Below are 27,778 nucleotides of genomic sequence, written 5' to 3'. Positions count from 1 at the left end.
TTTCAAGGTATTACCATGAATTTAAACATCAAACATAAGAAGAAGAAAAAGATGGTGGAAATAAAAATTCTAACATTCCACCATATAATACATTGTAACTCTTGAAGAATATAGCTGAGGTGTATGGTTAACTAATGGTTTATATAAACAAATTGCAAGAAAAAACACTTACATGAACATATACCTATTATAATGAATACATGACTAAAATTATGAAATATTAGAGCACCTAATAAAAACTAAGGCATGTACACAGACTATCGATCAATTTACTAAAAATATAATTGTATTTTAAGCAAAGGTTTAAAAAACTATTCGAAAGTCATTATAAAGTAATTAAAAAATTAATCCAATAAATTAAGTTACTAACGTTCTTTAGTTTTGGCCATCATTGTCATAATGCAACTGTCAAATAATTGAAAACCTTAATTTTTCCAAAAAAAAAGCCCAACCACTTTATTTTTATCCCTTTTTATGGTAATAATAAATTTCTTTAAAAAAACAAACGCAATAAAAAAAATTTTCAGACACTTTTAATTATGTAAAAGGAATATAATTAGATAAAATAAAATTACAAGGTGAAGATCTAAACTTAAACAGATACTCACTATCACCAAAACCAAAACATGAACATTGCGCATTCAAAATGCAATTGAAAAATAAAATAGAAATGACTAGAATTAATAATGTAAAAACAACTAGAGGAATCTTGCAATGCATATAGCTCAATTTAAAAAGAATAAGAAATGTATTGTATTGTGTTCATAAGAATAAGAAGTAGTTTTGCTTTTATGCTTTTTCACTAAAAACTAAATTAAGAATCTCGCTGGGGAGTCAATGGAGTATTTGTACAATGTGTACAATGAGTTATTTATTTGGTCCAATATGAGTTAAAAAATGAACATCCAGGATAAAATACTACTAATTTCTCAGACATAATACACTCATACTATCTAGAATAACCATCCGTGTACCAAGGATAATAAACATCTGATATCTTACTGAAACATCTCTAAACCCCACTGTACACATTATACAGATACTCCATTGACCCCTATACTTTCTCGTAAATTAAAAGTGTCATTACCCTTGTCAGTTGCAAGAAATTTGAAAGAATTTGTACTGAGTTGCGAGGTCTTGCTCAATGTGATGCCGATGACCTTGGTTGGGAAAGAAAATTAAATTTGAATCCTTGTCTGTGCTTTCGTTACTTGTTTACGTGATTTTTTTTATAATACATAGATATAATAGTACTATTTATATCAACAAAGTGATGAAAAAATCAGGAGAGACAAAACAATGTCAGAGAGTCAAAGAAAACAACTTGTTTATAAACAAACTATTCCAATAATTGATAATAAGATTAATGACATTTATTTTTAAATTATAATTTTAGGATTGTATGGTGAATAAACTAAATATATGAGTCGGAATTAAAAAATTGCTAAGAGATGATCAATGAGTAATGCTTATGCTCTTGATTTGAAGTTTTATCAACCTTCAATAATTAATAATAAGTGCAAAGATCAATTAATCAGTGAAGATATAAGATGCAAAAATATAAAAGTAAATAATAGAAAATAATAAAAGTTTATATTTTTTGTATCATTTTTATTTATACATTAATCAAGTTATTTGTAAAGGCATCACAATTAATTTTAATTTTATTTGTAATGTTATATTAGATAAGACATGAAAAAAATAAGGTTGAGTAGCAAGTATTTTTAGAATAAATAGATTATAAAAATAATTTATATATCATCATTATGAGCTAATAGGTCGGCCATTCTTTGGACTTTGACTTGTAGCATAATGTTCATAGCTAATAACTCGACTTGAGTTGTTGGAGGAGGAGGTGAAATTTGCTCACCAACCATGATCGAGATTCACCGCAGTCTTGATTTTCGAGGTGTGATCTTGTTCTTCCTCATTACTTCGGACATTCTGTTTTTGATTTAACAGTTTGATCTCAACAAAAAGAGGAGGTGGTGAATTATTTCGTTCTTCTGCCATTGATTATAACCTGCAAAATAGGGTAAAACAAGTAGAAGAAATAATGGTGGGGTTAAATAAACTCGGCCCACGATGGACGCTAAAATGTTTCTGCGTCTGTCCAAGGTTGAGCTTGCCTTCACCTGAGACGGATGAGGTATACCTCGATTTTAAGAGGAATGACGGCGGTGGACACTTGCAAAAGCAGTCCGACACTCAAGTTAGTAAGAGTGAAAATTGAATAAAATACGATTCAAAGTGAATAGTGTACCTTCTTTGTTTTGACTTGTTTATACAGAACAAATTAAATTTGAGTTGTACCATTATGCGATTAATTTACTTGACCTAATCTTTCGGTGAATCAGTGTAGTGCAGAGATTATTTGCAATAACCTCTATTTTTGGTAGAATTTTGTTTCTTGGTTGTTATATGATTATGATCTTTTGTTGACAGAATAAAATACATTTATTATTAGTGTTATGGATCCTATACCCGGAACGGTTCCCGAACCCAGTTACCAGGGTCCGATCTGCTTTGCCCTTCTAGAAGGCCTGGAACTGGCCCACTAGAGCTTCTAACTAACAATCAAATTCAAATACCTCCCTTATCTTAACCAAATAAGATAAGATAAGATAATTACCATCGCCTATATAAAGGGGAGCCCCAAGCCCCCTCTGGTACTCATTTATTCCTCACACCTTATATCTCTTAGATCCATTCTGACTTGAGCGTCGGAGTGTCTTTGCAAGTGCCCACCCCCATTGCTCTAGTCGGATAATCCGGTGTCCGCCTCGACTCGCAAGTCTCCAATCCATCTCACAACCCGTACCAGAGACATCTTGTACATTGGCGCCGTCAAAATCAGCAATAAAAAAGGATCTCAAAGTCCTAACCATAAGAAACCAAGCACCAATCTCCTCGGTTCTAGCGGTAATCACATTTTTCCCCGATGATTGCCAACATGGCACTTCGGCGGAAGACGCTCTATTCGTCATCTCGGCAAAACTCGAAACCAAACTTGTGAAAAGAATACTGGTCGACACCAGAGCTGATTCCAACATCCTCTTCAGAGTAGCCTTCGACAAGCTGGGTCTCTGAAACGAAAATCTGCAAACCCACCATAACTGGGTTACCGGACTCGGAGACAAGTTTCTCAAACCGAACGATTCCATAGGATTACCACTAACCATCAAAACCGGAAGCCAGAGGAAGACCATCCTCTCCGAGTTTGTGGCCTTTAAGGACTCCACTGCCTACAACATCATCTTCGGAAAAAAGATGATCAATAACCTATCCGCTATCATCTTCATCAAGACCTTAATCATGAAGTTTCAGGCCAATAATGGCATTATCGAAACAATACACGGGGACTGGGAAGTCGCAGTAGAGTGCGAGAACACCAACTCGGCCCTCCGCAAGAGATCCCAAGACGCGGCAGGCATCTTCCTTGCCGACCTCGATGCACGCCAAGACTAAAGTCCACGCAGAACCATGGGAGGAAACGACAAAGAAGCAGAGTGGGACCTTACAGACAAGGTCAGGAGCATAGCACACCTACGGGAGCTAGCCCTAAAACAGAGAATAAGCCTAAGGTACAATGGTAGCACGGTACGACGAGACTTCGGACCAGGAGACCTCGTCTTACGATAAAACGACATCGGTCTACCCACTCCCAGAAAAGGGAAGCTCACGCCCAACTGGGAGGGTCCCTACCAAATCAAGACAGTAATCGGAAAGGAGCCTACAAGCTCGAAAGACTAGACATGACCAAGCTCCCAAGATCCTGAAATTCCACCAACTTACGGCGCTACTATATGTAGAATCATCCTTCCAAAGTAACAAGATCGAAGTCGTTTAAGATTATCTCTTTACCTTTTATATTTTGCCTTCTTCACTTTCATTTATTACTTAAGTTATTCAATCGTATATTTTCTTACTGGGCACTCTTTCCTACCCACATCGGGAGGTTTTAACGAGGCTCAAACCACAAATGAAATTCATTTTTTCAAAAGCATTGCCCCGTCCGATGGCACGAACTAACGCGGCTACCCCGGGGGATCGATCACCCCTAGGCCAATAAAATGGATATCCAAATAGCAAAACGGGTATCCAAATAACAAAAAATGGCGGCCCAGGATCGATCACCCCGAGGCCAACAAAACGGATATCCAAACAATTAAACGGATATCCAAATAAGTAAACGGCTACCCGGGAATCGATCACCCCGAAGCCAATAAAACGGATATCCAAATAAGTAAACGGATATCCAAATAAAAAAAGGGTATCTGAATAACAAAAAATGGCGGCCTAGGGGATCGATCACCCCGAGGCCAACAAAACGGATATCCAAATAAGTAAACGGCTACCCGAAAATCGATCACCCCGAAGCCAATAAAACGGATATTCAAATAAGTAAACGACTACCCAAAAATCGATCACCCGCAAAACCAACAAAACGGAAATCCAAATAAGCTAAATAAACAAAGTCTTGAAATCGGCCCACCAAGAGGCCTAAAATAAGTTCACAATAACGGCCCAAAAAAGGCCACACAAAACAAGCATGAGCTGACAGTCTTCCAACTCGCGGAAAGCCAGACTGACCAACATCCTACCAATTGGTGCAGGATGACGTCACGCCCTTTCCAGGCCCCTCACAGTCTCCCGAACTACAGAGAATCGGACTCTCCAACGACTTAGCATTGAGACCAAGAAAGCATACTCTTATGCTCCAGGGGCAACCAACTGTTCCAGACCCGATCTCTGGGCCCTTCTTCGGAACGGTCATCAAACTCGGCATGTGATGAGACGTCCAAACAACGCGCTCCTCGCCTGACCATGAAACGGCCAGGAACTCCCCAAATCCTTGACCTCGACCGGAAAAACCAAACAACGATCTCCTTGCCAAACCACAACGGCAAGGAAAAGGTTCCTCCAGCGATGAGACTGAGCACCCTCACTCTCTCGCTCCGGGGGCAACTGTTACGGATCCGGCCCATGGATCCTACACCTGGAACGGTCCCCGAACCTGGTTACCCGCTTCGCCCCTTCTAAAAGGCCAGGAACTGGCCCACTAGAACTTTTAACCAACACTCAAATTCAAATACCTCCCTTATCTTAACCAAATAAGATAAGATAAGATAATTACTATCGCCTATGTAAAGGGAGCTCCAGGCCCCTCAGGTACTCATTCATTCCTCACACCTTATATCTCTTAGATCCATTCTGACTTGAGCGTCGGAGTGTCTTTGCAGGTACCCACCCCATTGCTCAAGTCAGATAATCCGGCGTCCGCCTCGACTCGCAAGTCTCCAATCCATCTCACAACCCGTACCAGAGACATCTTGTACAATTAGAATAATCGATTTATAAGGAGAACACAACCGTGTTGCAGAAGAAATAAAATAATGAAAAAAGATATACAATACAATTCTACATAAAGAGTACATAATCAATATAACTCTCAAGCTCTCTCTTTTTTAAAATACGATAAATTTTCACTATTTGAAAATCTTCTATTAACTATTAGTATTAGATTTAACTATTTATTATTATTATTAAAAAGACAATACATTTTCTTTTGGTGACTAAAAAAATCGAATATAAATTATTGATTAATTAAAAATCATAAAAATATTTTTTATTTTTTAAAATATAATATATTTAATTTTTTCTATCTAAAATATACAAACATAAATAGAGATTTTTGGCTATAGAAAATGAGGGACCAATTTTTCGTTTTCTATTATTATTATTATTATTTAATATAAATTTGTTCGTAGCTAGCACTGCTCTCCCTCAGCTGCCACCCTCTCCTCTCTTCACAGTCATAGCTCCCGCCCCCTCCACTCTCCGCCGGCGAACAGCGTCACAGCGACACAACAACAGTCGCGTCCCGTCCAGCCATCGCGACAAAGCAACAGTCGCAGCGCCGTCGCCTACTTGCCTTCCTCCGTTCGCAGTCGTTGTTGCCTTCCTCCGTTTACAGCGCCGGCATTCCTCCCTAGCCACAGTCGCCTTTCTCCGTTCGCAGCACCGTCGCCTTATTTGCAGTTCGCAGCGCAGTCGCCTTCCTCCGTTGCAGCGTCGTCGCCTTCCTCAGTCCGTTGCTGCCATCATCCTCCACACCTTCCTCCACGCTCTCTGAATCTCTAGAATGGAATGCCTCAGGTAATTTTATTTGTTTCTAAATTATTTCTTTCTACTTTCTAATTTTATCTTGTTATAATTTATCACATTTCATCTTTTGAGCTTGTGCTGAAATTTTATTTATGGGGTTGCTGAATGCTGCTGAACATAATTTGTATTCGTAGGGTTGCTGCTAAACCTGATTTTTTATTTGGTTCTGAACTGATATTTTTTTTTTCATATTATTTTTGGTTTTGATTTTGTGTTCTTGGTTCTGATTTTTGGTGTAGGGTTTTGGTAATGTTCTGAGTTTTGGTTATGTTTATTTGTTCTTGGTTCTAATTGTTTGGTTCGCCGCTCTCTACCATGTATTTCTTTCTCTATTTACACCTCTAAAATCTATGTTTACTTGCAGCTCCGGGGTGGAGGAACTTCAAAGTTCAAATTACTTGATTTTTATTATCACCATGTTTTGATTTTATGTTGATTCTGTTGCCTTAAAATCAAATGCCCAGTAACAATAGTAAATATCATTGTTACAAATCCAAACCTGTTATTCTTCCCAGAACATGCGTCTTCGCTACCCTCACACGTTGCTTGCCACCATGTCCATGACCACCCATCCTTTCATCCGTCCCACCGGCACCCATCCATTCTCACCTCAACTGCACCATTTTAACCCCTGCAGATCCATTTTTACTGTCCTCTGTTCCAGACCACCCCTTTCCAAGAACCATCCATTGCCCTCACCACTCACATCCAACGGCTATTCTCGTTCTTCTCATGCCACTGTCCCCAGGCCAGGTATGTTATTTTTTTCTATTCTTTCGCCGCTAACCACTTTTTATTTTGTTTTATTTTTTGGAAGAGAGGAAACTAACCTTTTTGTTTTTTTCTTTATTTTTTTTTCTGAAGTTCATTTGGAGAACCCGGACGAGAATGAGAAAGAGAGGCGATTCAATTCGCTGAAATACAAGTTGGAGGCTGTTGGGTTGGATACTGGAATTTGTGTACCCGGCCAGTACAATCATTTGCTTTGTCCAATGGTATGTTTTTTTTGGGGGTGTTAATGTTCACACTTTGTCTCCAGTAGGTACATGCTTTGTCCCTTACATGGGGACCAAAATAACCACATGTACCTACATGCACCAAAGTGTGCACTAACCTTTATCTTTTTGGTGCGTAATTTTGGTGTGCTATCATCCTATATTTCCATTGAAATTCTTCTCATGTATGGCTATTCAAGTTCGTGAGAATTAGAATACAGCTAGTTTTGCAAAACAGAGAGAAGTGGATGCTGTTAAAATCATGTTTTACTGACAATAAATACGAATCTAATCCATTTAAACCACTCATCAAAAGCTTTTTCCCATATTTTTCCTGCTTCAAACAAGGACAGAAAATGGGGGCATTTCAGGTACAAGTTACCAACTTTAGTGGTTTTACACATTGGAAAGTATTTCCCTTGTAGTGGCTGTATATCATACCTTTGAAGACATAATCCTTTTTCATAGCATCTGTTATTGGAGTTGGTCATGTTATGGGGTGTTGAAGTTCTTTGTGATAATTTTGCACAAATACATTGTAAGTAGCATAGTCTTGTTTGTCCCTTTCTTTTTTGGGATGGAATTAATTATAATACTTTAACTCTGGTAGTCGGTATTATTTGTGAAACAAAATATTCAATGGAAGACTGTCTGAGAGTTTTTTGGATTCAGTGCATCTAACTTGGCTGTTCTTATGATTGACGAATTAATTTTGATGTCTTACTTCTTCTGCCTCTAAGGCTCTAATACTCATTTTATTTCTGGCTTATATGATATATATGATGATAGTAGCTCATTCTCTTTGCATATATCACATTTTGTTGTTTACTGCTATCAACTGTAAACCTTTTTTTGGTTGTACTTGTATGTCTATGCCTTTTAATACTGTTATCTTTTGTGAGCTAGTGTGAAGGTGGTGAATCAGGAGAAAGAAGCTTATCTCTGTTCATTGCACACGATGGGTATGGATCAGATTTTTATGATCATATTTCTCGTATCTTATCTAGTTGTTGGTTTACCATACTTGTACATTGATATTTTGACAATATTTGAATTTAGGGGGTCTGCTGCATGGGTGTGTTTTCGTGGAAAATGTGGGTGGAGAGGTAGCACACAGGTTAGACATCATTTTCAAATGCTACATATCTTGTTTGACACGGGTGGCTTTGTTAATTGTTTCCTTGTTTGGTCTCTTGTATTGCAGGCCTTCGCTGACAGCCATTCACTCTCTACAGCAACGAGTCAAGTAGCCCAGATTAAGAAAAAAAGAGAAATTACAGAGGAGGAGTTGCAGCTAGAACCACTTTGTAGCGAGGTCATTATATTTTACCTTACCGAATTCTGTCCTGGATCTTTTTGAACTCTGCCTGTATCATATACTTTGAGTAATAATTGGGAGTCATAATTCATTCTCCTAATATTTAAATGATTAAAATTTTAAATATATGTTATTTTTTGAAAACATAAAAAAAGATAAAAATTTGGAAACTTTTTCTATTTAGAATTTAGGAGGATAATGAAATAGGCCAGATGGCCTATTAGGGCCCTATAGCCTAGCCTAACTTGTTGTAAAATAGGTCCAAGCTCAGGCTGTTTTGAAAGCCTAAATTTGTTAATAGGCCAGTCTCAGACTCATAAATTAGTCTTATTGTCTTGTCAGACCTATTAAACATAAATAAATTATATAAGTAATTTTTTATAATTTAAAGGGTTATTAAATATTTTATATTTATTATATTTTATTATAAATTATTTTCATATTTTAAATACTTAAAAAGTTTAAATATTCTTGTAAATGTTAAATTTGATATATTACATATAAGTAATTTTTTATTAAAAATAGTTTTTTAAAATAATATTTTTTTAATTTTTTATTTTCGTAAAAAAAAATGTAGTCTTTTAAAAAGCTTCAGGTCAGGCCAGACTCAATAACAGGGCAAGTTTAGTATTTTGAGAAAAAGTCTATAATAGATTGCAGGCTAGGTTCAGGCCAATTAATTACCTTACATGCCTGGCTTATTAAGGGTGAAGCCTGGCTTGACCTGTTTCTACCCTTAACAATTAGGAAGATGAGTTTGTATTCTTAATAATTTTTCATATACTTTTTATATCTGGTGCAGACATTGCCTGTGGGAAAACACCATGCATGGTTCTCTTTATGAGCATGTTTCTTTTCTTAAAAGCAAAAATTTTAAGGTTTTAATGAATTTTCAATTAGAAGAAATACTTAATGGTTTTTAACTCAAACATAGAATTGCTTGTTCTAGTTAAAGAAAAAAGGGCAGCCTAGTGCAAAGCATCCTACCTTACGTAATTCCATGACTTAAATCCATGACTTTGAGGTCACACATAAACAACTCAATTGTAGCTCCAAGGCTCCCCCTCTTTTTTCTTACTAAAAAGATCCTTTAAAAGGTGAAAAGAATAAGCACTTTTCTCAAAAGCCAATCAAAATGCATCCTGAGACTTTTAGTATCATATTCCTTCATGCCGCTTCCTCAATAATATATAAATGTGATATCCAAGAATAGCTGAACCATTTTTATTGGAATCATGGGGTCCAACTGCTCGGGTCCTTCAATAATTTAATGAAGGATGCTATACCTTTCTCTTGAGGTTGCTTGTTAGCTATAGATTAAGCATTATGGTATTTCTAATTTGCAGTGTATGCCCCCATGGAATACTTTTTACTCATTCTAAATTTTTGGAGAGGAAATCAAATAAATCCGAAAATTTGCAAGGATGCACTGTACTTGGTTGGAGTGGAATGCTAGGCTTTCTAGCCAGTTTCTTGTCATTAGAACTGTTCTTGATCAAATTTTTATTTCTTTTTTTTGTGGTGTTCTTGTAATGTTTTCATGTTCATTTCCTCTGGGAGTAGTTATGGTGACATATTTTCTCTGATAGTTGTTTATGTTATTGTGTGTAGCGTGCTGGTTGAATGTGCTTAATAGAGGCAAATGGAAGTGTTGATTTAAAAATGTATTTTTCTTCAGTATTATTATTTTTTGTGTGTGTGTGTGTATATAGAATAGCACAATTGTGTTTAATTGAATTAACCATTAATATTATTTCGTAAGTTCTTCCGGTGCTATTCTTATGATTGCTAATGTCTCTGTTGGGCTTTTCATTTACTCATAATCTGGACTCAATAAATTTATCATTTTCGTCTTTAAAGCTTAGTCACCATTAATGATTGGTTAGATCTCCCTGATTAAAGGTTTTGTGTTTGTTTTAGACTTTTAGTTACTCGCCTAATGAGATTAACTTTGAAGCATTGATGTCTCAGGGCCCATTGGTTTGTGAAAATATTCCTGTTTTTGTTTTCAATTTTTATTTTCCAAAAATAATTTTTGTAAGCTTTCTGTGTCTTTGGAAAGGTGATTGGTTTGTCAAAATAGAATTCATTTCAAACAAAGGAAACAATGAAAATATGTTTGGCTGATCCATTTTCCAAAACATATTTTCAATATTGAATTAAAAATTATATTTGTTATTAAATGATAACATTATAAGTATATTCTATATTTTAGTTAATCCAGTGCAAATAATTTTATAAACTAGCTAGTTTGACTGTAAGGAATTATTCAAGAAAATAAAAGGTTTAATTACTCTATTGGTCCCTATAGTTTTGCGAAATTTTCAATTAGGTCCCTATACTTTTTTTTCTTTTAATTGGGTTCCTGTACCAAAATTTTTTTTCAATTAGGTCCCTCTTAGCAGTAATTGGCTTAATTGTATAGGGACTCAACTAAAAAAAAAAAAATTGGTGCAGGGACCCAAATAAAAGGAAAAAAAAGTGTAGGGACCCAATTAAAAAAAATTGGTGCAATGACTCAATTAAAAGGAAAAAAAGGATAGGGACCTAATTAAAAATTTTGCAAAACTATAGGGACCAACAGGGTAATTAAACCAAAATAAAATAATAATAACAGTTCAAAATGATAAAATTTCATTGGATAATCTTTTTATTAATATAAAGTAACATTGATTTTTTTTAAAAAAAAAGAAATAGAGATAAAAAATACAAAAAGGTGCAAAATCCTAAATATAAAAAATAAACATTGATTTATTTAAAAAAAAAAGAAGGAATATGAAATACAATAAAGTGCTAAAAATAAAAAATTAAAATTAAGGTGGAAGTGTTTGAATTTTGCACCCATTTGACTCCAAGTAACCTCTTTTACTCCAATTAGCTGTACTGTTCTATTTGCACCCTTTGTCATTTTCAATTTTGTGTATCTTTTCAAATTCATTTTCAATTAAAGTATTTTTAAAAATGTATAACCAAACATATTTTCAAATTTTTTTCATTTTCACCAGAAATGAAAATGAAAATGGACAAACCATTTGGCCCCAACGTTTTATCAAACAAATAAAGAAAAAACAAAAAAGATGCTTTTAATTTGTTCTTCAATAAAGAAAAAACAAATAAAGAAACATTGGCCTGCTAGGTTGGTTAGTTACATGGATTAAGTGACACCACAATGGCCTTATAATGATCTTTATGTGTTTAAACTATTTATATTTGAACTTATTTTAAGAATTTAATATAAGGTTTTCTTGTGTGTCTCTGCTACAGCTCTCCCTAGAGTGCTCACTCATTTATCTAAGCATCTTTATCTCTGATTGATTCATTTAGTTTCCAGTATTTTTGTTAGTAAATTGTTTTTTTTTTTTTGGATAAATAATTTTTTTGTTCAAATTCAAGTAATGTAAAGCAAATTTTATTTACCCTTTTTCAGGTGCTTGCATATTTTTCAGAGCGCTTGATTTCACAAGAGACTTTGGAGAGAAATGCTGTCAAGCAGAGAAAATATGATGATCAGGTACAATGCGCCACTTCGTTATTTAGTTTGAGTGACATAGAAAATTACATGTTAAGATGTAGGTGATCTAATTGGTAAAATGAAGCAAAGCTAGCTGGTACTATTTTTGACGGGATAGATTGTGCATATACTTTTTCAATGATAGAGATTTAGGGATATAGTAGTCTGCAGATTAATATATATCTTGAATTAATATTTGCCTTTTATTTTTTTCGAATTTATTTTATTCCTTTCGATTGAAGTGGAGATCAAAGCACAAAAGATTTAAGTTTTGTTTTTTTGTTTTTTAATAGACAATACCCCGTAGTTCATGTGATATGGTTTTCACATTGTTTAGACAGTGATTTTCATGTGAAAGCTTGAGGTCTTGAACGGTGGGGACTAAATTACAAAATTTAATTTTGTTTAGGGACCCAATTACAAACTTTTAAAGTGTAAGGACCAATTTGCAATTTCAGTGAAAGTATAGGGGGTTAACTGTGTAATTTAACCTTTTTTCCATGGATTATTTGGTCATGTGAGGAGGATTTCTTATCCTTTTTTCCTGCCTTGATGCTAATTTTCTTTTTAAGAAAATCAAAGATGTTTGGAAAAGACAATGCTGAAAATAAGAACCTTGCTATTTATGTAGTGTATTTTGGGTCATAGTTGATGACTTTTAGATAATGTAGATGAAGAATTAACTGTATTTGAGATGATCAATAAACATTTATTCTAGTATTTTGTTGTAGCCGGTGCTAATTTTTTTTGAGGCAATGGCAGACTCTTTACTTTGCATGTCAGTGATGCTTTCTACTAATTTTTTTTCTGTAATATACATTTGGTAGATTGTTATTGCATTCACCTATCGTCGAAATGGAGCACTTGTTAGTTGTAAATATCGAGACATCAACAAGAACTTTTGGCAGGTAAATGCAATTGCTGATACTTATCTAATATGCTTCACATTAAGTTAAACAACTGTGACATAATTACATGGAAAACAATGGCCTTTACCAACTAGTCAGGTCTGTTACATTTTCAAAGAAATGTAATTTAATTCAAGGTCTTCTATATCTGTCTTTCACTTGATTGTTTCCTCCATCTGATTAACTTCTCCCTTAGTTCAATTTTTTTTACTCTCGTTTTATTCTGATTATGTTAGAAGACATTTATCGTAGTTTTTGTCAAAATTTTTGGTTTCTGCTCATGTCACGCCCTTTTAAATTTTTGGTTTCTGCTCATGTCATGCCCTTTTTAATTTATGAATATTACATCTTTTTTCTTGATATCCTTTATTTCAGGAAGCGAACACAGAAAAAATCTTATACGGATTGGATGACATAGAGGGACAAAATGATATTATCATTGTAAGTTTTGTGGTTCTTCCTTCTGTAAAAATTAATAGAGTAAGCTGAGTATAAGATCTAGAAGAGTCCGGAGGCTACTAGAATCTAGAAACTGTTAGAGCAGTTATAAGAGCTGCCAGCTAGGATCGATTTCCCTAACAGTCCCGAATGACCTTTCTACCCCCTTTGATCTAGAGTGCTGAACACTCTTTTTATTTATGTGTAATCACCACGCTAAAGTGAAAATAATCCCATTTTCCACAATTCTCAGTTTCTCCATCTTCTCTCTCCTTCTCTCACTTTCTCTCTATTCTGAAACATTATCAGAAATTATTCAGAGGTTACTGTTTGTTTTTTGCTTTTTATATTTGTTATACTATAGGTTGAAGGTGAAATGGACAAGCTAGCAATGGAAGAAGCTGGCTTCCGCAATTGTGTGAGTGTTCCTGATGGTGCACCTCCATCTGTCTCCTCAAAAGATCTGCCCCCTCGTGAGAAGGTTTGTCTGGAGCTTAACATATGTTTTTATATATTGTTATTCTTTACTATGCTCACCCTTATGTAATTTTAAAATCTGATGCTTTTGTCATCATCATCATTTTGTAAAGCTAGGATACAAAGTATCAGTATCTATGGAACTGCAAAGACCAATTGATGCAGGTCTGTAACTATTATTCTTCTTTTCACTCTGATGCACAGAAGTTACTGGCTTTTCTCAACTTTCTCACTATTCTAATGATAGGCATCCCGAATTATACTTGCCACTGACGGGGATCAACCTGGTCAAGCCTTGGCTGAGGAGCTTGCACGTCGCCTTGGAAAAGAAAGGTTCAAATTTACTGCTCATGACTTGGTTTTTCCCCATCCTTTTGAGATAAATCACATTTTTATTTTAATTTTTTGATAAGTTAGCATTATATTATCATGTGTGAGATTCAATTTCTTACAAAATAGCCCCCAGAAGAAGGAAAGTCACACAAGGCACCCCAGAATATTATAAATGTGTGACAAGATCCCCAACCATGATGCCGTCAACCCCGTTAACGGAAGTGCCACTGTGGCATTGTCACATTTGGGACTTTTGTCACACCTTTATAAACTTTTGGGAGCGTCGTGTAACTTCTCTTGCTTCTGGGTTATTTTGTCGAAACTGAATGTTTCAATTGCCAACATGGTGGTTTACCATTTTTGATAAAAGAGGGATTTCATTTGGAAGAAGAGAATAATACAACATAGATGATAAATGTTCTGCTATAAAAGCAAAACAGATAATAAGATTTATCTATAGAGCACAACTTTGAAACTTCTCAACATGTTTGAGATGGAAAGTCCTCTAAGGTCATGAGCTTTACATGAAATAGATGCTAGAGATCTAATCATATGCCATAAAACTTTGGCATCTACGGCACTTCATAACAGGTCACAATGGCCACATTTTATCCAACTAGCCAACCCCACCTAATGAGACAAGACTTTATGTTATTGTAGTGATGTAGGGCTGATGGGAACAGGTTTGGCTTAGTTTACAAGAGGAGGGTTAAGTAGTTGACTGGATGATTTTAACTGTTTAGTCCCTATTTGCTGCTAGTTGGCTGTCTATTTGTTCTTTTTGAGCTAGTTTAGTAGGTTTAAGAGCAGTAGTTCTAGTCTTACCTGTTGCCTATAAATACCAGTGGTTAGCTAGTTTTTCAATTTAGTCAAATTTCTGTTAAGTCTGTTAGTTCAGGAGAGGAAGAACTTCCTCCACAATTGGTAGTTCCAACTGTGTATTCCAACAAGGGATTATGATTTGCAATCCCTAGTTCATCAATAAAGCCTACTGATTCTGCTAATCCATGATCCTATCCACTGCTAATATATAAAATGTAAGATTAAACATGCTTATTGTTCATGCCCATTGTTCTCAAGATGTTTTGTCATTCATTTTGTTCTGCATATTTTGCAAATTTATGATGGTTTATATGATAGAATGGTGGTGTCTTTGTCTGCTTTTTATTCTCTTATAAATTTTCCATTGCCTTGAAGATAAGATTATTTTTCTGTTTCCTTGTGTTATTTACATTCTCCCCTCTTGGTTAATTGTATGCATTTATGAGTAAAACTCCTCCTTGTGTGCTTGTAGATGCTGGCGGGTCAGATGGCCAAAAAGAGGAAAGGGAGATGAAAGTTTCAAAGATGCAAATGAGGTCAGCTACTGATGCACTAGTTCCACTTGGATGTAGAATTGTGTGATCTAATTTTGCTCCATGGTAACTGTAGTAAGCCTTGTAACATATAAGCAGGTTCTCATGTATTTGGGTGCTGATACACTGAGGGAAGCAGTTGAGAATGCCGAATTGTATCCAATACGTGGATTGTTTAACTTCAGAGATTACTTTGATGAGATTGATGCATATTATCATCGAACCTTAGGATATGAATTTGGCGTCTCAACTGGGTGGAATAATCTGAATGAGTTCTACAATGTAAGAGCAGTTAGTTACATTTCTCTATCTTCTACAATGTTGTCTTGTAGGGGTTTTTATTTTGATTTTTTTTTTTGGTTGCTTGTTTCTTTCTTTTTGGGATTGAAATTTTAAATTGAAAGAAAAATTAGTTTATATGACAAGGCATAATGAGTTGTCACAAAAGCGAAAAACAAAGATTCAAATTTTTAGTATTTTGTAATAAAAATAAAAGTTATTGATTCTGAATATGTAATAAGATTTCACTGAATTGTTTCAACAGGTAATGTATTGATAAAATTTTAATTTAAATCTAAATATTCAATAACATATCAGTGGGTTATTTTTCACATATAACATGAATGACAATGAAGTTTCAATTTTTGGTTGTTTTGAGAAACAACCAAAAATTGATTCTTCAATAATATGTTATATTATTATTGTTGTTGTTGTTGTTGTTGTTAATAATTTTGGCAATCTATTATGACACAACAAAATTTGGATAAGACACCATTGTTAGATTTCAAGAGTTTTCAGTTGGCTGGATTTTACAATCCCGTTCTTTCCTACAGCGAAATGATATTGCTACTTCTGTTTTTGCTTAATGTATCAGTAGTTTAAAGTCCTATGAAGTACCATAATGGACACTCTATATGACCGGGATACAGACACACAGATTTCTAAATTGATAGCACATATAAATGGCAAACAAATATGTATATTTTCAAGATTTACACAAGTTCAAATATTCATAAATTTCAATCTATGTATCTCCTCCATACATTCCAGGTTCTTCCTGATATTATTGAACATTCTTGATCTATGTCAAATTTATGAGATTACTTACCATTGCTAAGTTTATCTGAATGGTTTGTAGAGTATCCTTTTTATTGACATTTTACTCTAGATTTAAGCTGTGATTCAGTTGGTGTCTATACTAAAAGGAAAAGAATATTTGGTTAAATAGGATTGTATGTATGGTGGGTGGATGGGGGTATCTTTGAGTGACAGACTCTGATTTGTGTTGGACACATGGAATGCCATTATGTTCGTGTTGGTGCTTTCTAGTTTAAGTCTGAATCTAGATGGAATGAATCTTGACAATAGCATCGCCTAGGTGTTGTAGCCCTCCAAATTCCCGAAGTAGCAAACAATCTCAGGAATGCATATCCAAAATGTACATATGCCACATAAAAAGTAGTAGCCGAACTTCCATAAATCAAAGATTTTCATATAAATGCCTTTCAGAAAATTCCTGAAAAACATATCATTGGATTGTATGCAAGAGATATTTATATATCAAGACCTTCAATATTATAAAGTCACTAAATTGTTAATTTTGAAATTTCAGGGACCAAATTAAACTTTTACTCAATCAGTGATGTAATACAAAGAAAAATATCCAGTGATACTCTATGACATGATCCACTCTTCATTCTTTTTTCTTTATTTAAACAGAAGTATTTGTTAAATGGTATATAGTAAAGATAGAAGTTTTTGTATTTCATTCAAAACGGAGATGTTAGTGTTCTGATTAATTACTTTTTATCAGGTTGTACCAGGAGAATTGACTCTAGTAACTGGAGTTCCCAATTCAGGGAAGAGTGAGTGGATTGATGCCCTTCTTTGCAATATTAATGAAATTGCTGGCTGGAAATTTGCACTTTGTTCCATGGAGAACAAGGTGAGCTATTTCATTTGTAATTTTCAAAATTTGGGTTTGCTATGATGGGACTTAACAGGATTGCGCTTAGATTAGAATGTTGATTGACCTCTCCTTCTAACCTTCATTGATCTTTTTTGTTTACTAGATAGAAAGAAATATCATTAATAAGAAGTGAAGGATAAGAGAGTGTTTTGTTTGTGTTTACATTTTATATTTTTCATTTTTAGTATTTTTTGTTTTTAGGATTTTGTGAAGAAAAAGAGAAAACAGTTTAAACAATAAAATCCTAAATAATGATAGATATGTAAAAAGCGGGTCTGATGACGTCTATTCCTAATCCTAAATGGAACGGAACGATGCAGGGATCTAAAATACTATATATATATAAAAGTAGATATAAGACGATAAGACAATTTTTTCGATTCCTTTTTGTATCTAAAGGATATATAATTGAATTAGTATTTTCTGTTATCATTTTGTTACACACCCAAATATGGGGTGGGAATAGAAGCTTTTAAGACTATTACCTTTTCATTACAGCAGGAAGAGGAGCTTAGAGGGTAAAAGGGGGGAATAATAAAAATGGGGATATTCTTGTAACTAACATATCATCTGGCACTAGTAGTGAGAGAAGTGTGAAAGACGGTCAGGGGAGTGATCCTAATTGAATTGGTTGTGGGTGTAGGAGGGGTATTAGTAGTAACAGAATGAGTGAGAGGTAGGAATTGAGAGAATAGGAAGGTTTAGGAGAGGCTGACTCTCCAAATCTCACCCAAGCATCTCTATACTGTTTAGTTTTCTTTCATAATTCAATAATATCAAGGGAGTGTGATCATCCTGATTCACCCCTTTTCTTTCTGTTTGGTTGTTGTGTGTGAATTCTTTTTCTCAGGTACCAGTTGTTACAACCTCCTATCTTCACTTTTTTCTTCACAAAATCTTGAAAACAAAACACTGAAACTGGAAACAAAAATTGGAAATGCAAACCAATCAGACCCTAACTTTAGTTTTAATTGATCTGTTTTGTCAACAGTTTTTTGTAGGTTGAACCATGATAAGTTATGTGCCAATTTCTCATACTTATTCTTCTTTTGTATGTTTACTTATAACCTATTTGTTATGTAAACGGTAATTAACTTTGTTTGTAATTCCTTCAATGGTCTCTTGTGGACATCTAGCAATTTTTTGGTGTAAAGATCATCATTTTATAGGAGACTTTTGCTCTCAGACTGGAGACCTATGCTTTATTGATAAATCTTTTGTTTTGTTTTGCTTTTGTATAGTGGAACCCTTATTCCTAATTTGTATTATCATTCTCATCTTATTGAAATTCTTTATGTATATATATTGCAAATTCTAGTTTGAAGATTTTTCGGTGGCTATATAAATGTTACTAAAATTAAAATCATACTTTTTTTATATTTTGGTAATAATTATTTTTTAAGTTAAAAAGCATTGTTAAATAATACAAAAGTGTTACTTTAATTTTAGCAACATTTTTTCAGATACCGTAGCCACCATAGCATAGGCATCCTAGAGTGTACCTATATATATATATACTGCATTTCTCTGATTGTTTTTTGGCTCCCTTGTAGGTTAGGGAACATGCTCGAAAACTTTTGGAGAAATATGTGAAAAAGCCTTTCTTTGAAGCGCGGTGAGCTTTCTCTATACAATAGTTATAGTTAACACTTCTGGTCATCTTTTGTCAGCTCTCTTTTGTCATGTTTTTCTTTGTTTATATTCCTGAAATTGTCTTTTACATTTTGCATGATTTTGAAGTTTATAAGGTCCCCGTTTGTCATTATTGTATGTCACACTACAGTTTGGAGCATTTTGCCAATTACATAAGAAAATCTTTGTTTTGGCTATAGGTTATCTGACCTAACCTTTGCTTAAGGGCCAAATTTTATAATCCTCTACATTGATTCGGCCAAAACTGAAAATAAGAATTTGTGTGTCCACATCCCCCTTCAGTATTCTAGGTTAAGATTTCAAGAATTTCGAATATTTTTTCTTTTTGTTTTTTTTTTTTTTTTTAAATTTTTTTGAAAAGTCCCCATTGTACTTTATATTCTCCTGACATCCTTCATTCCTAGTGGTTCAAATATTATGGTATGTGTTGGGATTGGGTGTTAGATAGGAAATGATAAAGACTAAATGAATATTACTTATATAAATTGGCGTGGGGTACATTTGAAAACCATCTATTATTCTTATTTAAAGGAAATCCTAATTGATAAGGAAATAATTATGCAATAATAGTAAATATTAAAACTCATTCTTGGAAATCATCACAGATACTCCGTGATATTCCTAGAGATGTTATAAGATATTCTTTTATTTTCTAATAGTGTGCATTATTTTAAAGTTGTTAACCTTGTTGATTAACATATTTGATTACGTGTGCTTTTCTTTGTGTCCATAGTATACGGCGACTTCCACAATAGGAAAGGGGTGGGGCTAGAAAACTTCTGGGGCGAACATATACATGGGTAGGATTTTGGAAAATAAAGCAATTTCTACTTCAGTAGAGAAGTAGGAAAAAAACAGCTTTGATAATCCACGAAATGAGATGCCATAGAGGATGGCAAGACATACTACTACTGCTCTATTTCGGGCATCTCAAAATTATTTTCTATTTAGCTTTCAAATGACTGCCTTGAATGTATAGGTCTAACTGCAGCTTACCTCTCCGAACTTTGACTAATGTGCAGTGTACCCTCTAACGTTTCAAAAGGTGCAATTTGATCCTCTTAATATTATCAAATTATGAAAAAAGACCTTCTTATAACCTTTCTTCCAAAATTGCCCTCACATGGTGTGTTTTATTGATACAGTTACTCCTTAATTGAAGGGTAATCCTGGAATGAAAGTTTTGCATGAGTTTCTAGCACATTTTGAAATTTTAGTGGGTAATCTGCTGGAGTCAAAGTTCCCCCGGGGGGGGGGTGGTAATTTGCATTTTACCCTATGTAAAGAAGGGAATATTTGGGGTGTAGAGTCCATGATTTTTTTGCAATGTCAACAGTTCATGAGACAGAAAAGTTCATATGATTTAGTTGTATAATAGGCAATATATCATATTGTATGAGCTGATACTTAATATTTTGGCGGGAGTTTGGGATTCAATGTTAATAACTTCCGTTGTTCTTTTTCCAATTGTTTCCCGCTGATAAAATTTCTATTAGGATGAAGAAAGGAAGTGTACATAGATATAGGAGGACAAGAGTCTGTTAGGGACTTGGGTATTATTGGTTGCCCAAAATCCCACATTGGGAAGTTTGGGATGCTTGATATTGTATCAGTGAATGTCTTCATCTTCCTCAAGTAGCAGAGAGGGAGAGTGAATGAAAGAGAGTAGAGTGTGTGTGAAGAGGCAGAATACCAGATCCAGAAAAGAGCTTTAGGGTTATTAAAATGACAAAGACCCTTAAAAAACTTCCAAAAAAGAAAACCGCCAATCTGCCTTACATGTATTGGACTGCCATGGCACCATCGCCAATGCGGCCGACATATGCCCAATGCCATTTCCGCATTCTGGACACCAAAGATGGCAGTTAACCCAAAAACCGCCACACCTTAACTCCATGGCACCACCATGGCAGCAATTTATAAACACTGATCAAGTTTGATGAATTACTTCATTTTGTTATTGACTGCTTGTCCCCATTTTTTGTATCTCAGAATGTTCTATGACTGCAATAATTGTGGACATTGTTATGTAGAATTCTTTGATCATCTTAGTTGACTTGCTTATATAATGATAGTTATGGTGAACATACTGAACGGATGTGTTTGGAGGAATACGAACACGGCAAGCTCTGGCTAAGTGATACTTTCTTTCTCATAAGGTTAGCCAATTACGAAAAACTCTTCTACTAGTGTTTCCATGCCACTCATTGTGAGATAGCTTCTCTTTTTCCCATGAATTTGGTGCTTCATTGGTGTTTACTTTATTCATACTTCATATTTGAAAAGAGATGCATAGTATGTTTACTATTACGGTTTTTGTTTCACCACTTGAGCTCTGTTTCTCTTGTGAATGGCTTGAAAGTCAGTCTACTTATGAATATATGAACTCAATATATAGAATATGTACCTAGTCAAATCTCTTAGATTTAAGGATTTATGATTATGTGGTTATAGCAATACCATCTACATAGAAAACAAGATAATGCATTGACTTGAGAATGGATGATTATGGTTTACAAAGTGTTTTCCTAACTGTTCACTACACTGCATACAAATTCCATATGCTAAATTTTCTGAACAATGCCTGTATGACTGTTTAAGACCGTATAGGGACTATACATCTCAATATGAAAACTAGACCTGACTCCCTCCAAGCAAAATATCCCAGTGATTTTTCAATGTTGACTTCGTACTGTGTTACTGTGGAGAGGCAACGCTACCAACCAGAATGATAACATAGATGATAAACAAATTAACCAATGTCAACAAACATTTTGAATTCTTTTAAATCCTTCCCACAACAATAACAAGCAGAGTATAGAATAGAGAAAAGGATGAAGGTAGAGAGATCTAGAATAGAACAGAAAAAAGAAATAGAATAGAATAGAAATATGGAATTGTCTCTCATCCAAGCATATCAGTGTGATATTCCCAGGTCTGAAAGTATGTTCAAGTATGATGTATGAGTAATATGTGTAAAGTATGAATAGTAACAGAAATGATAACTTGGCTTTCGAGAGGCCAAGACTCTCCACTAATTCCACCCACTACTTTCCTGAATACAAAGGCCTTTCCCTGTTTCTATTTATATCACTCATTCCTTCTAACAGATTCCCTAACAAACTCGGTCCCACTCCCTTAGGTAGCGTTTGGTGGAGAGACAGAGACGGAAAGACTGAGACTGAGAGACAGAGACTAAGAGACAGGGATTGAAATAAATCTCAGTATTCTGTTTGGTGCAAAATGGAAGACAGGAATTGAAACAAGAATGAAATTCTAATTTAATTTGCACAAAGGATAAAATTGGAATTAATTAATTGAAATGAAAGTATTTTAGGTATAAAATGTTATTAAAGTTTCAGTCTCCATCTCTAAAAATTTTAGTACCAGTCTCTGAACTAACAAACACGATACTGAGTCTCAGTCTCTCAGTCTCTATCTCAATACCTCAAAACAAACGCTACCTTAGTTATTTAAATTTCTTTCTTCTCTGATATGTAAATTCCAGAGTAGGGATATTCCCTTTCTGCCCTTCCACCACTCTGCTATTTGGGTTTGTAACAATACCCGCCTCGGAAACACCTGCTGCAACTTGTCAGCCTGCTTCCAACTGCTTTCAAACTCAGGCAAGTTGAGCCATTTAACTAGGACTTCTAGCTCCCCTTTGGCATTGCTTCTTCTCTCCAGGACCTTCTCAGGAGCCACCACCAACTCAGCGTCTTCTGATAACTCATCTGGAATAGGCTGCGGAGACATAGAGGGGCTGATACTCTTCTTGAGAAGAGCGACATGGGGAACACCTGACGGATCTTGGCTGTCTCCGGCAGCTTGAGCTGATACACCACTTCACCAATCCTCTCCAACACCTCAAAAGCCCATAAAAACGAGCCTAGAGCTTCTCATTAATTGTGGATGCCAAGGACCCCATCCTATACAGATGAAGCTTCAAATAGACCATATCACCCACTGCGAACACTACATCCCACCTCTTCTTATTGGCTTGCTGTTTCATCAGATTTTGGGCACGGTTTAAATGAAATTGTAGCTCATCTAACATCTGATTTCGTTCTGACAATAGAAGTCTTACATCCTTCACAGCTGATTCGAAACCACCCTTAAACTCGGGCGGTGGTTCCCTCCCATACAAGGCTCCAAATGCAGCATCCGAATGGAACCATGGTAGCTAGTGTTGTACCAAAATTCTGCCGAAGATAACCAAGCAGGCCACTGTTTTGATTTCGACCCTGTAAGACACCGGAGATAAGTTTCCAAGCATTTGTTGACAGCCTCCATTTGCCCGTCCGATTGGGGATGATAGGCAGATGACATCCTTAATGAGGTCCCAGCTTGTTTGAAAACCTCAGCCTAGAAGGTACTCATAAAGATTTTGTCCCTATCTGAGACGATGAATGAGGGAAATCCATGAAGACGCACCAATTCTTTGATGAATAAAGAGGCCACATCCTTTGCACTAAAGGGTTGAGAAAGGGGAAAGAAGTGGGCATAAAGGCAATCAACCACCACAAAAATGGTGTCCATTCCCTTAACCTTTGGCAGCCCCCCAATGAATTCCATAGAAATGTCTGCCCACATATTAGCAGGAATGGGTAAGGGATGTAGCAGACCTGCTGGTTTTAAAGTGGAGTGTTTGTTATGCTGACACACCTCACACTCCTTAATGAAATCCATCATAGCAGCCTTCATACCTTCCCAATACAGCAGGGAAGAAATTCTCTTGTAAGTGTGAAAGAACCCAAAATGTTCATATCTTAAATCTTTAGGTTTTCAGATAAAATTTTCTCCAAGACATTCATTTGGAAATATAAACTTGGGTCTTTTGTTTGGCATTTCATCTTAGTTGGACTAATAATAATGGCAAACTACAAACGCACAATCTTCTGATCGCTTTGTGTTTTATATGTACTTTTAGTTCAGAATTAATGTGTCATTCAAATATTTATTTATTTGTTGTTGTCCTGCTGGGATTATCTTGGATCAAGCTTTGAGAAGTTTGGAGATACCCCCTAACAAGCCACATAGTTTTTTCTTTAATTTTTTCACTTGATTTTGTGCCTTTGGAATTTTCATATAAAATAAGCTAATATTTTATTGCAAATTTTTATTTATTTATTTATATTTTGCTATTCTATGTTGTCTTTACTATTTAGCTAGAAAAAAAGCTAGAATTTCCAAGGGATATCATATTTTGACAACATTTGGATATGGTTGCCTACTTTACATCCATGTGGCATTAAGCAATTCTTTTTTTGGTGTCTTTGGTAGATATGCAAAGTTTGGCATGTCTTATTTATGTGGCTCAATCTTTAGGACTTGTTACTATTTTAAATTCTTGTGAGGAGACCCTATTATCTAACTATGTGCACTTCTTTCTTACAGTAGTATACTTTTTTTTTCTCTTAAAAATATTGTAATTTCATGTCAAACTAATGAATTCTGGTGGCGGACTACTAGGTGTGAAGATGATTCCCTTCCAAGTATAAAGTGGGTTCTTGACCTTGCAAAAGCAGCTGTATTAAGGCATGGGGTGCGTGGACTTGTGATTGATCCTTATAATGAGCTTGATCATCAACGACCTTCGAACCAGTAATTCTCCAATTCTGAATATGGAAATTTGTTTAGCTATGTCTACGTTTTTATATATGACTTCATCTTCTATCAATTAAATATTTGATTTCATCATCGATACACCTTTTCTCTTATTTTTTGCGAGGGGTAAACAAGGAACAAGAAGTTATAGTCTTTTATGTTTTTCTTTTAGTTTTTTATTTTTAATTTTTTTCATCATATATAATTACAGTTTATGAAAAGAGAAGTGTTATTGACTTCCCACCTGTGTATGCGTTGTAAATATACACACTTGAAAGATAGGATGATAACTACCTAATCCTACAGCAGATAAGATATGAGATAAGCATCATCAGTAGTTATAATATCTTATAACAGATTACGAAAACCTTTTCACTCAAGCTAAAGCTTAGTAATCTATCTTTAAGCATGTTACAAAATAGCTCAAAATAGCAAGAAAAGACACCAGAATTCAGCAACATTTTAAAGCCAAGTAACAAGACGAGATAACTAGCTAGAAAATGGGGCCATACGACTGCTGAAAATTTATTTAGGACCATACAGAACTGCTGGAATTTGAACCATGGTTATATGGTACTGCCGGATGTTGAACTGGGGCAGCATGGGACTGCCATATAACGAGCCATATGTTTTCTATTTGAGTGAATACATAGCCAAGCAAATAGCAATGAGACTGAAGTTTGCTGGACCAGAAGACTAAGAAAAAGAGACTGGGCAGTATTTTCTTTTTATTATCCGAGACTGGGCACCATGAATTGATGTCTGCTGGACTAAAATTTATGCCCAAATCTCACTTTTAATGAGCACTATTACACATGATAGATGCTTATTTCTGACGTGAATAAAACCAATGTCACCCCTTGCTTTGTTACTCTGATCATTCTTTCTCTTGTACCTCAATGTTGTCCATACGGAGAATATCTAATTGCTGTTGATTTTCTGTTGCAACTTGCAGGACTGAAACTGAATATGTAAGTCAGATGCTTACCTTAATCAAACGTTTTGCCCAATTTCATGGATGCCATGTTTGGTTTGTTGCACATCCCAGGCAGGTTAGTAATATCAACATACAACTTCAACTTTTTCTTTTTCTTTCTTTTTCTTTTCTTTCTTTTTTTCTTTTAAATTTTATTTATTCACTCTATATGATATTCATATCTCATTTCTCATGTAATCTAATAGCTTCATAATTGGACTGGTGGTCCTCCTAATCTGTATGATATAAGTGGAAGTGCACACTTCATAAATAAGTGTGACAATGGAATTGTTATCCATCGTAATCGGGATCCAGAGGCTGGGCCAATTGATCAAGTTCAGGTGATTGTTTATAGCAAAATTGTGGATAGTTTAAGTTATCATTTAATATTCATATACTAAATAAAATAAGTATGTTCTACTATGCCTTTGTTTCAGGTGTGTGTTCGAAAGGTACGGAATAAGGTCGCTGGGACAGTAGGTGATGCCTTACTGTTGTATAATAGGTACAAAGATTATCCCTCTTGATCCTTTATTACTTTACTGCCATGCATTCTCCAATTGTTCAGTTAAACAAAGTTTCATCAACAGAGTACGTGATCAGGGATTATGATGAAGCCATACTTAAGTGCTTAGTCTGATATTGGTTTTACAATAAGTTTATAGTGGCAATGGGGTTACTCTATACCTTGTACCTTAAGTTCTTGTAAATTTAATGGCTCTAGTCAGCTTTTTCATCGCAGATAGCTTGTTTCTTGCTTTCTTAGTAACACCTCTGACTTCTTTTAACTTCTTTGGAATTAAGCACAGTATTGCTTTTTGAGAAGTTGAAATACTAATTCTCAGAGTACTAAAACCATCCAAATATCCTTTTCTTATTGCAAAGATCCTTTTCTTCCTATAATCTTTCATACCTACCTGCCCTTTCATCCCCACCATAAAAAGATAAATAAAAATAATCTATTTGGTTCTTGGGTTAATTCCTATAGTTTGTGTTTACTAAATAATTATTCTTATTATTATGTTGGGCAGGGTAACTGGCGAGTTCACGCCAGTTGATAAAAAGAGTAAGAAGTGAAACAAGTACGTCTTGAAATGATACCACCAATGGGGACATGGCTATGGTGTGACATCTTATGCTTTGCAGAATTTGAATGTATTAACATGTAATTTTGACCAGATTAGGTTTTTGTATCTTAGGAATATATCTTAGAAATTTAATGTAGTTGTTATGCTTAATAGTTGTACAGTACAGATATAGATGGTTGTTACCGTTGTAATGACCATTGGATCCTGATTGAAAGAAGGGTTGAAGGGTAGTGCGGTTAGAGAAGATTGCAGTTCTCAATCCTATTAGAATTTTACTCAGACTACTAACCGGTTCTGTTTTCGAATGTTCTAAGACAAGTTCCCGGGAATAATTCCCTGGTTGATATTATATTCATCTTGAGTAGTAGCCGTCATGCCAAAAGATGTGACTGAAGATAGAGCATGGTCAACGTTCCAAAATCCCAAACCTTTATATCTTGAAAGAAAACTTGTTTTCCAATGTAGTTTAAGAAAAATCATAGCTACAAAGACAGTTGCTGGGGACTGGCAAGAACACACTGACCGATTATTTTTTAACTTAATGCAGATAACATGGGGGAATGTTTTAAGATTCATATAAACACTAAAGGGTAAAATGATTTCTTTGTTGGTACGTTTAATGTGAAATATTTTTAAAAAACTTACATCCAAAATTCAAGTGCTTAAAGGGTCTTGGCTAGCATTGAGAGTTAATGATTACTATCTTTGTCATTTGCTACAAATATATCAATTATTAAGAGTTAATCTTATTTCGTCAACTTTTATTACACATTGAAAAAAGTTAAGTAGGCATAATTGGTTTTAATTCACTAATTAAATTTAGTACAAAGTTAGTGTTAATAAAAATAAAATTAACTAATTGGTTTTAATTCACTAATTGAATTTAGTATATAGTTAGTCTTAATAAAAATAAGATCAACTAACAATTTTAAATTACTATTCAATATAGACATTAATGACTCAAGATTACTTAATTCTTTAA

The 27,778-nt window shown here is 34.8% G+C and overlaps 1 protein-coding gene across 2 annotated transcripts; it reads left to right on the top strand.

Moving 5' to 3' along the window:
• Positions 1–5,709: 5,709 nt before the first annotated feature.
• LOC112740854 (twinkle homolog protein, chloroplastic/mitochondrial) lies at positions 5,710–27,145 on the top strand. Of its 2 annotated transcripts, XM_025789530.3 has the most exons (22): positions 5,710–6,159; positions 6,533–6,921; positions 7,033–7,163; positions 8,070–8,125; positions 8,223–8,280; positions 8,368–8,478; positions 11,909–11,992; positions 12,820–12,900; positions 13,276–13,341; positions 13,703–13,819; positions 13,933–13,980; positions 14,063–14,148; positions 15,443–15,506; positions 15,603–15,785; positions 17,317–17,448; positions 19,026–19,087; positions 21,201–21,284; positions 24,598–24,729; positions 25,688–25,784; positions 25,915–26,049; positions 26,146–26,213; positions 26,740–27,145. In XM_025789530.3, exons 2-22 carry the CDS (start codon positions 6,687–6,689, stop codon positions 26,783–26,785), a joined length of 2,076 nt encoding a protein of 691 aa, XP_025645315.1. In that variant the 5' UTR covers positions 5,710–6,159; positions 6,533–6,686; the 3' UTR covers positions 26,786–27,145. The 2 variants fall into 2 exon arrangements, with proteins under 2 accessions (XP_025645315.1, XP_025645314.1); XM_025789529.3 differs by having other exon boundaries at positions 8,223–8,478.
• Positions 27,146–27,778: the final 633 nt, after the last annotated feature.

Source organism: Arachis hypogaea, chromosome 14, assembly GCF_003086295.3.
Source record: "Arachis hypogaea cultivar Tifrunner chromosome 14, arahy.Tifrunner.gnm2.J5K5, whole genome shotgun sequence".
Taxonomy (NCBI): Eukaryota; Viridiplantae; Streptophyta; class Magnoliopsida; order Fabales; family Fabaceae; genus Arachis; species Arachis hypogaea.
Note: the sequence above shows the minus strand (reverse complement) of the source record. Positions and strands in the feature narration are given on the sequence as shown.